General features: G+C 45.6%; 1 protein-coding gene across 9 annotated transcripts in view; it reads right to left on the reverse strand.

The window, feature by feature from the left end:
* BACH2 (BTB domain and CNC homolog 2) overlaps positions 1-16,043 on the reverse strand; it is a 643,272-nt gene that overhangs the window by 10,739 nt on the left and 616,490 nt on the right. For all 9 annotated transcript variants that reach the window (XM_050788079.1, XM_050788075.1, XM_050788076.1 and 6 more), the window contains 2 exons: positions 12,930-14,522; positions 903-1,109 (listed from right to left, as the gene is read on the reverse strand). In XM_050788079.1, coding sequence (XP_050644036.1) covers positions 903-1,109; positions 12,930-14,522 — 1,800 coding nt within the window. The remainder of the gene's footprint in view (positions 1-902; positions 1,110-12,929; positions 14,523-16,043) is intronic.

Consider the following 16,043-nt stretch of genomic DNA (forward strand, 5'->3'; position numbering starts at 1 on the left):
GATCATCTCCTGAGCAACGGCCCCGCTGCAGGTAGGCGTCCTATCTCGAATCCATTCTCTTCTGTCAGGAGGCAGGAGAAAGCAGTGGTACAAGACACGATTTGGAATCAGACACCTGGGTTTGCATTCAAGTTCTACCAAGTACTGGGAAGTTACCCAACCCTTCTGCATTGCAGTTTCCTCCTCTGTGAATGGGGATAAAGGAGTGCCTAAGTCATAGCGTTAATGTGAGGATTAAATGGGATCATCCACAAAAACCGTTTAGAAGAATACCTGGTCCATAAATGCTCATAATTAACATCAGTTATTCATTTATGTTTTTGAGACAGGGTCTCACTCTATCACCCAGGCTGGAGTGCAGTGACGCAATCTCCACTCATTGCAACCCCTGCTCAAGTGATTATCCTGCCTCAGCCTCCTGAGTAGTTGGGATTACAGGCACACGCCACCATGCCCGGCTAACTTGTTGCATTTTTAGTAGAGACGGGGTTTCACCATGTTGGCCAGGCTGGTTTCAAACTCCTGACCTCAAGTGATCGACCTGCCTTGGCCTTTCAAAGTGCTAGGATTACAGGTGTGAGCCACCACGCCTGGCCAACATCAGTTATTTTCACGTTGGATGAAAAATAAAAAAGAACTACCTCTATATGAATAATGACTGAAGGATATAAAATATTGACACACTATTACACATCTGCGTGTGCGCACACGTGCGCGCGCTCACACACACACACACAGAGCAGATGTAAAGCTATTACTTCTGTTGAGAAACTTGTTAAAAAATAAACTCAAACTTCCCCAAAGGATGACTCTTCTTTCTACTTTTCCAACTTTCTTTGCTGTTCCTTTACATTGGTCCTGGTCACTTCCGGTTGCTGATCACAATGGATGGGCCAACTCACCAATTTGCGGATTTCACATTCTAAATTCTGAATACAGTCCAGTTTCCTCTTGCGGCAGCGCTGGGCCGCGATGCGGTTCTTGCTGCGCCGTCGGACATCATGAATGAACTCTAACTGTTCTGAGGTTAGCTTGTGCATCTTAATCATCATCTGGAAATCGTTCCTTGGAAGATCTGTGATTTGATCTACAGGAAAAGGAAGTTTTACCTGAAACCAAGAATAACAGAAAATGATTATGGCAGCTGGATTTTAATTCTGGCAGGCGGAACATCAAAAACGATACAACCTCCTTTTTACGATGACCAAGTAATATAGAAACTACTGAAAGCAAGCAGTGATTACTTATTTCCTGTTTAAGGACAAATAAGATGTAATAATAACAGGATAATCAAAGAGAATAAGAACACACATATTGTAATGTTATTGTCTCTCAGATTTTTGAAGCAAATGGCATGAACAATATTGGAAAATGTTTCATTTTTCATTGATGAAGCACTTTTGTAAGAAAGATTCCAGTTAGTTGAAATGTACTTCCATAAGACCTACAGCCTAACTCAATAAAATGACAAGTTACAGGGAGATACCACATAAGGACATATCTAAAGCACCTGGATGAAGACAGCCCCACATATCCTGAAGATGCTGGAGACACAAAAAACCCAGTGTGATTCTCAGTTACAATAGCATATGGGAGAGAGGAGAAGATAACTTGGATAGGCTTCACCAGCATATACTAGGAGTCAGAAGAACCAGACTTTCATCCTTCTCACCAGACCCGAGACCTCAGACTAGCTACTCCACCTCTCTGAGATTCAATTTCCTCATCTGAAAAACAGGGCATTTAAAAAAAGCCATACATTGCTATACAAGTGTTGGGCACTCTGGGACTTTATTTTCCAATGAAATGTTGACATTCCTTCATCAAAAGGTGAGATGCATTTTCCTGCCTTTTGACCAACAGAATGCAGCCGTAGTAATGGTGTATAGTTTCTGAGGCTAGGTCGAAAATTAGCTGCCATGCCTCGAGGACATTCAAGCAGCTCTGTGGAGAAGCCTATGTGGAGAGGGGCTGATGCCTCTAGCCAACAACCAGCATCACCTCGCCAGTCATGTGAACAAGCCACCTTGGAAAAAGATTCTCTAGCCCCAGTCAAATCTTCAGTTGAGTGTAGCTCCAGTCAACATCTGACTTCACTTTATTAGAGATCTTCAGCAAAAACTGCTCAGATGGGCCACTCCTGATTTCCTGATTCACATTCACATTTCTCACAGAACCTGTGAGAGGTGTTAAGTGATTACTATTGTTTTAGGTCATTAAGTTTTGGGGTGATTTATTATGCAACAATAGACATTGGATGTAGGTACTTATCAGCAAAATTCCAATTCTTGACAAATTCCAATTCTTGACAAATCAAGGCAAGTAAGTATTATCTAAAGCGAGGACAGCAGTCTCCTGAAGGATGGGTTTGTATCATTACTATGTTGTTAAATGATTGCTTATATTTCTCTTTTTCTTTTTTTTTTGAGACAGGGTCTTGCTCTGTTATCTAGGCTGGAGTGGTACGATCACAGCTTACTCTAGCCTTAACCTCCTGGGCTCAAGCAATCCTCTTGCCTCGGCCTCCCAAGTAGCTGGGACCACCATGCCCGGTTAATTTTTTTTTTTTTTTGTAGAGATGAGATCTTGCACCAGAGGGGGTGGGGGGGAAGACAGAGATTAGGTCTCGCTATGTTGCCCAGGCTGGTTTCAAACTCCTGGGCTCAAGTGATTCTCCCTCCTCAGCCTCCCAAAGTGTTGGTATTACAGGTGGGAACCACAGTTCCTGGCCTGAAATATTTTTCTTTTTTCTTTTGAGAGGGAGTCTCGGTGTGTCACCCAGGCTGGAGTAGAGTGGCGCGATCTTGACTCACTGCAAACTCCACCTCCTTGGTTCAAACGATTCTCCTGCCTCACCTCCCGAGTAGCTGGGATTACAGGTGTGCACCACCACGCCCAGCTAATTTTTGTATTTTCAGTAGAGATGGGGTTTTGCCATATTGGCCAGGCTGGTCTTGAACTCCTGGTCTCAAGTGATCTGCCCGCCTTGGCCTCCCAAAATGCTGGGATTACAGGGGTGAACCACAGTGCCTGGCCTGAAATATTTAAGAATAGCAACCAGTGCAAAAGATTGCATGAAAGAGCTTCAAGTGCGGAAGGTGAGCAGCAAACCACTACTCTATCTCAAGAGCCTCCCTGGCACCCATGAGCTGACATAGGCTTGCACCTATGAGCGGTCTGTCACTCCCCTTCCTGAGGCTCTTGGGGATTCAGCAGCTTCTGGGTGCAGTCTGGTCCTGCTTCAGAAGCTCCTGGAATAAAAAGGTTGCGTGCTGCCAGGCTAAGAGATGTGTGGGTTAGCTCAGATTCTTGTTTACATGCGCGTCTGCTCTGGATGAGCCAGCAGATGGCACTACAAACCTAAACTTCCTTCAAGCGCTAGCCCAGCCCTGTCTAATACAAACAACACGAGCTACATTTGTGATTTTAAATTTTCCAGTAGCCACATTAAAAGAAGTAAAAAGAAACAGGTGAAATGAGTTTGAATACTGTATGTTATTTAACCCAATAGATAAAAATATCTCCAACATGTAGCTAATGTAATTATTAATAAGATGGTTTACAGTTTTTTTTGTGTGTGTGCTAAACTTCCCAAATCCAAAGCACATTTTATCCTTACAGCGCATCATAATTCAGACTAGCTGCTTTCAGGGGCTCTACAGCCATGTACAGCAAGTGGCAACTGGACAGTGGCACTCTAGGAGACAGAATAAATGGACTCAGTGAATCCCAGCAGCCAGAAAAACACACGGGTCTGGGCTGAACTGATCAAAATGCTCTTGGGTGAAGAAACTAACCCTCAATAGTGTTCAGATGCTGCAGGGTTAAGTCTGTGTTCTTCAAGGCAGTGAGGATGAAGACGTTTGATCCTGAGCCCAGGTTTCTTTGGTTGCATCATTTGCAGGCAGACACGAGTCCTGATTGCTGGCACATGTGGCTAGTCAATTCCCATGTACAAAGGCAAACGTATGAAATGATCATTTGACTTTCCTGTGGTTGGGTGCAAGCTCTTTGCCAGGTTCCATCACAGTTCCGAGCTTGTTCCGTGTGGCATTTACTGAAGGTTCCCAGTGGGTGCTCTGATTCAACTTCCACCTGGTGAGCTCTGTCCCATGACACTTTGGTCCAAGAAAGCAAAATCGCAGTAGGGCCCATGACACCACCGTCGGCTTGGTCCTGTTCCAACTGCTAAAGACAGGCAGCCAGGACAAACAGCTCCTTGTAACGGGGTTGGGAAAGGCCTTCGTCCATGGGGCTGTGTTTGCACAGGGCTTCTAATGATATGAAAGAATGATTTCCCTTTAATACCCGTTGGATAACAAACAGACACTCTGATCCTGCACGGTGTCTCCGGAACACAGAGGTCGGTCTGTTGGAGACGCGGATGTTCCAGTGCAGCAGAGGTGGTGGCGCTTTGCGGGCTTGTGGAGTTTTCCCTCTGCTGACAACAAAGCCATTCTGCTTCTGCTCTACATGTGTTTACCTACTCTCAGAAAGAAGATATCCCTAAGGTTCAGGCTACAGGGAAAGTCAAAAGGACGTCTATACCAAGAGCTACTGTATTTAAATCATCCAGACAGTGAATATAAAACACTAGGGGAATAGGAGGGAGGGTTGCCAGGAAAAATGAAAAATCAACAATGCTAGTTTCAAAGTCCTCGAGACAAAAGGCCATACAACACTTCAGCAGAGCTGCTGCAACACAACCTGCTTTTTAAAGAGGGTCAGAGGAAAAGGTAATAGTCAACTGTAGACTTTCTTCCAGGTGAAAAAAAAACCCAACTCACTTGTTCCTCTTTACAAGTCTCGGTTCCCCCTCTAGCAAGGGAGGACTTATGTTCACTAACACACGGGGGTCTCTGAGGTGTTCTCGGACAGGCACGGGGGCGTGGGCAGTGGGGGGACTTGACCACATCCATGTGTTGTTTCCTGAGTAGTAAGTTCCAAGTCAGGGACATCTTGTCTGGAAAGAAGGAGCAGCCACTGACTCTTTGGTACCGTGGAGGACATGCCTCTCCCAGGCTCTTGGCACTCAAAACATTCCTCAAATGGAGCTGAGGAGTAAAAGGCGGCCAGCAGGTCTTGGAAAGTGAAAACACATCAAGAAGGTTGCGGCCCACCTCTTTTCCTTCTAGATAATTATTCTGAGCCAAACAGGCCCAGTCAGGCTTAACATCTTACTGACTGTCCCTCCACACTCACTCCTCCAGGATCTCACTTCGCAGCAGTGGCTTGGTTTCCTAAATAGTCCCAACACCCAGTGTGATGAGGTGAAGAGTCCTGGGAACTGTCGCTACCATCTCAGTCACCCACACACAGCTCCGGGCATGCAGGCTGCGTATAAGGGGAAGTGCAGGTGGGATTCACGGGCGCCACTCGTTAGCCAGGGGTCCACCACTTTGGTTCTCAGTAGAGACTCGGAGAATCAGGGCAGCCACTGAGTCAGCAGGCCAAGGGCCAATCAGGGCACCACAGGCCTGTGCCATCGTTGGCACAATAAGCTGATTTTATTCAGCCCAGCAAAGTGTTGACTCTTCTCCCCTCTGGAACGCAACAGGAGGAGCAGGACTTGAGGTGGTTTTTAGCACGGTACCTGCCCTGTCCTGCTAAGCATGGCTACAGGAGCGTTAGTTCTTCTGGAGACTCCAGCTCTTTTTAATTTTTTTTTTCTTTTAGAGACAGGATCTCGTTCTGTTGCCCAGGCTGGTCTCAAACTCCTGGCCTCAAGCGATCTTCCTTCCTTAGCCTCCTAAACTGTTGGGATTATAGGCGTAAGCCATCACACCTGGCTAGGCTCCAGCCCCTGAGCAGTCAGTAAAATAGATGGTCCGTGCAGTGTGCCCAGGGATTCTCAGGTCCGCCTGTGATATCTGGACAATACATGGAACCTACATATGTCTCTTTGAACGCTGTCTGCACCGACGAGGCAGAGGGGAGACTGTAGGCTGGGCCCCGGGATGCCGGTGCTTCCTTCTCACCAAACAGAAATCGGCTGCATTATTTCTCTTCCCTGCCAACAGCCATGGCCATTCTTCAGCCTAAACCATCATCCCCTTCCTCCCCGTTAAAAGGAAACATTGAAAAATTATATAAGTATTATATAATTATATACATTATTCTCTAAGTATTATATAAAATTATGTATTATATAATATAGCTTCTTTCATAAAATATAGGACAAAAGAAGGGAAAAAAAATTCTCATCCCCAAATGATGACTCTCTCGCTCTGGTAGAGTTCCCCATGATCTTTGTTTTCTCTGTATCTTTTTTAGGAGTTGCAATCAAGTGGTGCTGTATCTATCTCACCCAACAAACATTTTGCTTGCCTAGTGTCTCTGGTTTGCTGGGTGAAGTTTACTGGAAAAGCAGGATGTAGCTGCAAATTTTGCAGAAAAAGCCAGAAACAAATATTTCCTCTAGAAATCTCAGTGGAAGACTAGTTTGTTAATATTTTTTCCTATTTCATTTCTTGGTTTCATTACCTGATGTTGACTGAAAACTACAGAAGTAGGGTCACATTAGCATGATACCCTGAGGCACTGATGGTGTGGTCAGCTCTCCAAAGTCTTTAACACCCGTACTCTGAGGAGACCCTCAGATCCCAGGGAGATGTCGAGGGAGGAAGCAATATGCCCACTGGACAGATGATTCCAGTGCTGCTGGAACCAGGACAGCCAGCTCAGTGCTGGGCAGATGGCAATGACAAAATCTCCCCTCCCAGGTGAAAAAATGTGTCCCGCACAATTGTCCTTCCATGCTCTCTTCTCATGGTCCAGTTTCTAACACAAATACAGGACACCTAGGATTCAGTTGTGATACTTCAATTAATTAGCTGTGTGATCTCAGGCAAGTCTTCGTTCTGTCTGTCCTAAAGTTCTTGGAGGATCTAGGAGTCAAAGGGAGATAACGCCTGCCCTGCTTAGCTTATAGGGTTGCTGTGAAGAATACAACTGGATGACAGGTGGAAGTGCTTGGGAAAGTTTCAACTGCCTAATAGATACAAGGTATTATTATTTCTGTTTATCAGCTCTATTTATCTTTGTCACATGGTTTCATCTTACAGACATGTGCTTTGGAATTCCAGACTCTCACAATGTTCTAGACAACATAAAAACACTGTTTTAATTAGAAATATGGCTGATTTCTATGCTGCCCAGCAAGGTTTCTTTTTATTAAGCAGACCAATTACAGACACTTCTAAAAACATGCCCGATTCACCAAACCACAAAAATGATTGTACAAATTTTACATACAACATGTGTCTCAAAGTCAGCATTTGGGTGGGAAGAGTTAAGAGTCAGATGGCTCTTTTGTACCATTTCCATGTTTTCTCTGGACTTTATCTCTCTTCCCTTCTCTCTGTTTCCCGCCCCCTGCCTGCCCCCAACACACTCTCTTACCTCTCATACACTTTTATCCCTCTCAATGTAAAACATGTTAATAAAGCAAGTCCAATGAATCCATACTTTTGACTGTGCAAATAAACCCTCTGTGGTGCTTCTTTACTAAAATCTACAATTAAGTTGAAATGGTCCAGCTACAAAGCTGTCTTACTAAGAAGCTTACTACTTTGGAAAATGACTGTGATTTTCTATAATTTCCAACATTTAAAAACAAACCTATAAACCATAATGAGATAAACCATAACTACTTCACACCCACTAGAGGGCTTTAACAAAAAAGATGGGCAATAACAAGTGTTGGCAAGGATGCAGAGAAACTGGATCCCTGATACATTGTTGGTGGGAATTTGAAATGGTATAGCCACCTTGGAAACAGTCTAGTAGCTCCTCAGAAGGTTAAATACAAAGTTACATGATTCAGCAGTTCCACTCCTAGGAATATTATGAAAATAACTGAAAACAAGTCTTAAAAAACTTGTCTCAAATGCTCACAGCAGCATTATTTATAATAGCCCCAAAGTGGAAACAACCCAAATGGCCCTCAACCAATGAACAACAAAATGTGGTACTGGTCAACAAAATGGATCAACATAATGGAATATTACTCAGCAATTAACAGGAACAAAGGACTAATACATGACAATATCTCTGGTGAGTACATCAATGGCAAAGGTAAACCTTCAAAGTATTATGCTAAAGTGAAAGAAGCTAGACACAGAAGGCTACATCTTGCAAGATTCTATTTATACAAATGCCCCAAACAGGTACATCCACAGAGACAGAAGGTAGATTACTGGTTGCCTGGGGTTGAGGGGAGTGGGCAATGAGGAATAACCACTAATAGGTACAGCATTTCCTTTTAGGGTGGTGAGAATGTTTTGGAATTATCACAGTGGTGATGGTTGTACAACACTGTGAATATATCAACAACCACTGAATTGTTCATCTTAGGGTGAATTTTATGGTATGCGAATTATGTCTTAATTTAAAAGATAAACCTACATAAAATTCAAACATTACATACATACATAGAAATGAAACTTTCCCTACACTCCTCTTCAATGGTGCTCCCGGTTTTTTCTTATTCTCTATACTGATTTCATTTATAGGGTGTGCATATTCAGGAAACAAACTAGGACCTTGTGCATACTGTTTTGTGATTTTCACTTAATGTGACTTGTTCATTTTTTTTTTTTTATTGGAAGAGAAAAATTCCCAACCTGACTTCTTAAGGAATATAGCAAATCCAGAAGTCATAAAAAAAGACTTATACCTTGACTACATGAAACTAAAAAAACTTTTATATGGGAAAAGGTACAATAAATAAAGAAGCAGACTAAGGGAATATCCAAGCAACATTTATGAGAAAGGGTTAATATTCCTAATATTGGGGAGTAAGATTCCTACATGTTGATTTAAACAATGCAAAAGAAAATATGGGCAAAGAGGTGAACCAACAATTCACAGGAAATGAAATATCAATGTTCAATACACACAAAACAACATGTCAGCTTCATTAGTAGTCACCATTTTTTGCCTATCAAATTGGCAAAAATTAAAAAGACTGGTGACAACTAGTATGGGCAAGAATAGGGGAAACTGGACATTCTAAGTTGTTGGATGAAATGTGAATTGCTACAACGTTTTGGGTAGGTCATTAGGTAGTGTTTAAAAAATGAGCACAACATTTAGCCCATCTATGAAACTAACCCACAAAAATAAAAGCACCACTACTAACAGTATGCTCACAAAATGTTTATTGCAGCCATGTTTATCAGAGGGAAAAACTGAAAACACCTGAAATGTCCACTGATAAGTGACAGATGAATGAACTACGATTTACAAGAACCAGAGATACTAGAGAAACATGTCTTGGCCCTATGTGATTGACCTACAGCCATGTGGATGGTAGACAGCTATGTGAAAAAAGGAAGCTGCTAACTCTACAATATAATGCCATTAAAATAAAACCCAAACCCATAGAGAGGTGAATATATATTTGTATATTATTGCAGGCAAAGAGAGAGCCTGTGAAATTCGGTGTGTTTGGGGCTGGGTACGCTGTGTTCTAGAATTTAAAAAAGAGTGTCATTTTAAGAAGCTGATTATTGATAAAGGATAATACTGTGCTAATTTGATCTTTCTCGAAGCTAGGGAACAGTTAAAAAGGATGGGAGAAGCCAGTGATTGTGAGATGGAAGGGCTGCTTAACATGGTATAACTACAACATCTCACATAATATAAGGTATGTGAACACTTTTCTTTTGATCTAACATTTTGGCTCCCTACAGGGGTGGAAGAAGAGAGATTGGGAAAATGCACGTGAAGTATTAGACTGGTGTCTGGCAAGGGGTGGAAACTCCTGTCTTCACTTCTGACTCTGGTGTCTCCTTGGGGTTCACTTGAAAGAGAAGGCACCTGGATCTCATAGGAGGGCAGGGCAGAATCAGCCCAGCAGATGCTGGCTTCTTCTGATCAGTTCAGGAAAACAAGTTTTGGCTTGTGGAGAAGGATCTGCCTTGAGCACTATTACTGGGGATAATACTTCAACCAGGGTCAAAGTAACTCCCTAAAGCAGGTTATCAACTCCTTGAGCAGCAGTCATGGCAAGTCCCTGAGACAGTTCTTGGAAAGCTAACCTCCTCTACTCTAGGAAAATTAAGACGTAAAATTGGGGAAAACCTTAGCTTTACTATAACTGTCCTGTCCGAACTGTACCACTGAGAGGGACTATGATTTCCAAAATGGCATACAGCTTTGGTAAATGTCTCTTCTTTCACTGTTCAGGAATGCAGAAGACGGATTCTTTTTTTAAAGGTAAAAATAGGAATATTTTTAAAAGTAGGGGTATTTCTCAAGGGGGGAAGGCTAGTCCTGTTCGTGACTGTTTTACAGGTTGAATGAGTCCTCCTTTTAATTGAGTTACTATTTTTTTTTTTTTTTTTTTTTGAGGCGGAGTTTCGCTGTGTCTCCCAGGCTGGAGTGCAGTGGCCGGATCTCAGCTCACTGCAAGCTCCGCCTCCCGAGTTTACGCCATTCTCCTGCCTCAGCCTCCCGAGTAGCTGGGACTACAGGCGCCCACCACCTCGCCCGGCTAGTTTTTTTTGTATTTTTTAGTAGAGACGGGGTTTCACCATGTTAGCCAGGATGGTCTCGATCTCCTGACCTCGTGATCCGCCCGTCTCGGCCTCCCAAAGTGCTGGGATTACAGGCTTGAGCCACCGCGCCCGGCCTACTATTTTTAATTCTAAGGTAAACAACTGACACGGCTCCAACAGAAAAAATACATGTGTTCTTGCTGTGGTCTCGAGTTCCAAGAAATGACTCTATGCTCTCTTTTGGGATATTGGTGGCGGGGCGAGGGGGTGGTGAGCGCAAAAGAAGATGTATCTGAAACTGACAGTTCTTCGAACAAATGCAAATGTCATAAAAACACAAGCTTCCCTTGAGCTTAATGGCCAGTTTTTTTTTTTTTTTTTTTTGGAGACAAGGTCTCACTCTGTCACCCAGGCTGGAGTGCAGTGGCAATCTCAGCTCACTGCAACCTTCTCCTGGGCTCAAGAGATCCTCCCACCTCAGCCCCACAAGTAGCTGGGACTACTGGCATGAGCCACGACACCCGGCTTTTTTTTTTATACTTTTGGTAGAGATGTGGTTTCACCATGTTGCCTAGGCTGGTCTTGAACTCCTGAACTCAAGTGATCCACCCACCTCAGCCTCCCAAAATGCTAGGATCACAGGCCTGAGCCACCACGCCTGGCCCCAGGCTCCTCTTAAAGGAGAGACAAAAAAACAGACTGCAGGCCTTTGTCCTCTTCTCCCTCCAGCAGTCCTTGGTAGGAAGCCATGATGCAGATGAGCTGCACGCAGTGGCTAGCCTTCCACACCAGGCATGCTCATTCACGGTTTCAGAACAAAAGGAAAACCTCACTAAAGAGGTCAGAGGGAAAGAATGAGTAAGGAGAGAGAAAACATAAGCCTTCACTATTTTCAGGAAAGCTCAATCTTCCCAATGTTAGGGACACAGATGTGAGCCTGGCTTGGGGCACGAGGCACAACCCACCACCCCAAACCTAAGGAGAGACGGTATATTCGCATGGGAATAGCTCCCATTCAAATGTCCTTTCTAATTTATTTTAAATTAAATCCTTTCAGTGTTTCTCTTTCTCCATGTCTGCTAGGCAGTGAAGAGAGGGGAAGAAACCAGGCTAGCGAGCAAAGAAGGAAGTGACCACAGGGCATTTTTTGCAGTTGGCATAGGGCCTTTGGCATCTACTTTCAAAACATGCCCAAACTAAAAACCTCATGTGCTTCTCGCCAATCTTGCAGAGGCTGAATAAACTGCACGTGGCTCTGTGAAAAGCCACCTCATCCCATGTGGCATTTCTGCTGTCTGGTTGGGTTAACATCTCTGCCTTACAGAGGCTGGTAACATCCAGAGAGCAGACGGGTACCAAGGTTACTGGCCTCAGGAGGACCACTTTTCATTTCTTCCTGTGTTTTTGGGATACACAGCTCTGAGAAGGGACTTGTCACTGGGTTTGTTCATTACCGTTCCTGAGGGGCGTCTGAGACACAGGTAGCAGTCTCAAGCTGGTACCTTGTCAATCAGCAAGACAGTGCCATGAACGCCAGTCACGACACAGACTCTCTCAGGTCTTCCTAGGGAATGTTCATGTTATCGGGAAGTGGGTCCTCTGGGGGAGGCCTCTTCTTTCCTCTCCTTAGTCTTGTGAGTCTTGCTCATGATGTGGCTGCTGTTGCCCCTGTTCCCCTCTCCCAGCAATGGTAAGACACACATGGGGCCTCTGGACATTCTTCCTAGCAAGTACATTGCTTTCAGGGTGGATGAAACTGCTACTGTACCCCACTACTTCTCAAAATGTCTTCCTAGCGTTTGAGGGAGCTTGGGAAATGATCCATTATACATTATGTGTGGCCGACTAGGGTGCTTCTGTGATGACCCCAGGACTGGGATAAACAGTGAGCCTTCCATCACCTTCACTGTGATGGACATGGGATGGCCCTGGGGTCTTCTGTTGACAAGGAAAATCTAAAAGGTGCTGGGAAAGTGTTGATCTATTTGGTTTCAATCAATCAATCTGGAAAGAGATGCTATATCTTCCTTTGTGCTGAAGGGGTGAAGGGCAAGGATGAGGGTGATGAACATGGCATCCTTCCAAAGCAGATGTAGGAGGGGGAAGAGAAGGAGGAGAAAGAGGTGGGTGTGCAGTGCCTCAGTGCACTTCATGCATTAGACTTCAGTATTTTTTTACTCAGCAGCTTGCCTCTGCTTGTTGAGTACTGAGATCCAGATCAAATATTAAGTGCTTTTCTAGGACGGAAGTGGTTAATGTGGAATCACCTTCAGCACCCTGCCTCTGTGGATGGGGAAGGCAGTCTCTCTACTGCCATCTTTAATCTCAGCATGTAAGAACAATCTGGGAGTGGTGGGGGGCAGGGAATAGTCCAGATAAAGGGCCTAGAGAGTGGGTTACATGCTTGAATTTATGTGGGTTCCCTACCTCCTGGCCCCTGTCCTGCACAGGACACGACTCACTGTCTGCTTCCGAGAACGATCCGGATTCGTCACTGGAGTTGGTTCCGTAAGACTGCTCACATTTAATCTGGGGCCGCACTTGGTTGTACATTCCGTCTCCCATCAGGCCTGGTTCCTGATGTTCTGTGGCAAGGAATCTGGCTCCCTGCGAACAGGGCGAGGAGGAGAACTCACAGAGAGGGAGGCTGCAGGGCGAGCCCCCGCTCCCGTCCTCCGCATAGGAATAGGAGGAGCAGGAGCTGGAAGTCCTGGTCCTGGTCTCCAAGGGGGGTGAGCGAGGGCAGACTTTGATTGGCACCGGGCAGCTGGTGTTGGGCCGCATCCTTCCTGGCAAGTGGTCGGCCATCAGCCCACCGTGGGAGTAGGCCTGTGAGCTGGGGAGGGACTGGCCAGCTCCCACCCACAGACCCTTTGGCACCGGCTCAGAGAGGTCTTTGTCCAAACTGCTCACCCCAGAATAAGAATGCACCGAGGTGCTCACTTGGTCACAAGCGCTGGAGGAGAAGATCACGCTCCTCCGGTCCAGCTCTCCCTCCTGTTTACAGAGAGCCTCCAACCCAGGCCCCCTGAGGGGCGACCCCATGGTGAAGTTGGACACCTCCTTCTGGCCCACGTGGGGCTGTCCATAATTCCCTGTGAAAGGGGTGTAGTCAGTTTTAAGGTCACCCTGAGTGATCCCCTTGTCAAAAGGGCACGCTGGACTCCTGGCAAAGTGCTGCTGAGATGTACTGGGCAGGCCAGACAGCTCCACACTTTTCGTTATGCTGAACAGAGACCTTAAGCAGGAGGGCGAGGCCACGCTCCTGGATCTCTCCAGGCAGGCGGCCCCAGCTGGGGCCGTGGTGGTAGGGGCAGGGCTGGGCTGTTTCCGGTCCATCTCGACATCCCCCGCTCTGTCCTTGGTGTCAGGCTCATCTCCAGACAGGCAGAGTGTGATGCTCTCTTCCTCATTCTCTTCACTGGGCGGCTCACTTTTAATCTGCCCCCTGGCAAGCCCTGGCTTGAGGCTGTTGCTAGAGTTTTCTTCCCGGAATGTGCTTGCAAAACCTGAGGTACTGTGTGATGATGCATTATAGACATTCTTGGTACATGCAAGCTGGTATTTCTTGTATCTGGGGTACTGCGTTAACGCGTCCTTTTCTGAGCTCTCCTTGGTGTCCGTGGGCACGTCGGGCTCGGGCAGCAGGGCTTCTTCCTTCTCTGCTACGGGGATGGCGGCGGCCTCAAAGCTGATGGGCTCTGGAAGCATCTGGTCCCTGGGGCAAGCCATCTTGGCCGTCTCTGAATCCATCGTCTCCTCCTCTTCATCCTCCTCCTCTCCTGCAGAGTTCTCACAGTCCTCGTGCGGGCGCTGGCATGCAGCATCCTTCCGGCACACAAACAGGCCATCCTCACTGTTCAGGAGCTGGGTCTGCAGGAAACTGAAGCAGGAGTCCTCCAGGTTGTGCATGCGCAGGAACTCAGCACAGCGGATGACCTCGCGGATGTTTTCTCTGCTGAGTAACAGCTTGGCAGTGTAGGCAAACTGTAACAGCGGCCCAAAGCCCCTGGCCGTGACCTGCAAAACAAACAGGAAAATCGCCAACATTACCATCAGCACCGCTATTGTCCCGAATCCCTCAACTGAAGCAAGATAACCAGACAGTGCTAATGTCCCAGAATAAAGACTGCAAAGGGGCAGTTAATCTTGTAGTACTGGGTCAGCGATGATTCTGCTTCCAATAATTAGTGCCTGTCTCGCGCATGCCACTGCTGTACTCCATCACGGCACAGGCAGAATTGAAAATCACCAGGGTCAAGTGGCTAAACAAGATGACAACGGGTTCAGTGTTTACACTAATGAAATATCCTGGCAAAAATGCATGGTGACAATGGGGAGCCTATTAATTTCCCTCCCAATCGGTCCTGTTGAGAGCCATTCTACACGAGGGGGGAGTGTTGTGACAGTTCTTGCAGCTTAGCTTGCTGGAGCCCAAGAGAGCCTTAACGTTTTCTTGTCAACCACAAAAATGACAAGGTGGCCCTGCAAAAAACTAAGTCCAGGGAGTTGCAAAAATAGGTTTTCCTCACTTACAATGTTAAAAGAGACATTAAAATAACTCTGTTTTGCTCATCCATCACAGTTTCTACTTGAGACTTTCGGTCATGATGTCCTACCTGATCTTATAATGATGATGATCTCATTATCTCACCAGAGATGACAACAATCAAAAGCGGTGTGCTCAAGACGAAATCAACCCCTGGCCCATAATGAACGGGGGTTGCAGAGCTAAACAAACCGGCTGTCATTTAAATGGTTGAAGCTGCTGAGTGGCACAGGGTATGGGCTATTCCTTCCCTAATTATTGGCAGCAGCTTTGCCATGCAGCTGTCTTTTTTTCCTGGTAAATCTTCAGGGGCTAAGCCTACTGTCATTTGCTGCTTATCCATTATATTTTACATAGATTGAAAGTGTGCTATTTATGCACAGCTTGCATATGCACACAAACACATGTGCGCGCGCACGCATGCCTGCTCACACACAATGACTTAGACAATTAAGAATATGTTGCCTGAGGCCAATTGTTTTTTCAGATGGAAATGGATTAAACTTGCTGGTGTTCATCAGGGTAGGCTTCCTTACCCTGCACATAAAACCACACATCCTCTAGGTTCTTGCAAGCACCGCTGACCCCACAGGAAGGTGAGGCATGTCTACAAATCCTGTACAAATCAAATGAAAGCAGCAATCATGGGGTCCTTGCTAGAAGCTATGGTAGCAGTGATACAAAATTTTAGCTGGGGGAGTGAGTGCACTGCAAGGTGAACTGGTAAGCTTTGTAGCTGACTTCTGCATGTATTAAACTCACTGTAGCATACAGAGCCCAAATTCTTGCAAGTACCTGTAATTGATGTTCAAGATTCAACCTGGACATTCACTCCTTTGGGAGTGCTCTCCAGTCCTCTTAGAGAGAATGAATGACATTGTTCTCTCAGCTCTCATAGCCAGGTGAGGAAATGTGCTGGATTCTCCAGGGCAGCAATGACTTCATATCACTGCATTCTTTCCAGTAAGGGAAATTTCTTAGACATGTAACTG

Source organism: Macaca thibetana, chromosome 4, assembly GCF_024542745.1.
Source record: "Macaca thibetana thibetana isolate TM-01 chromosome 4, ASM2454274v1, whole genome shotgun sequence".
NCBI lineage: Eukaryota > Metazoa > Chordata > Mammalia > Primates > Cercopithecidae > Macaca > Macaca thibetana.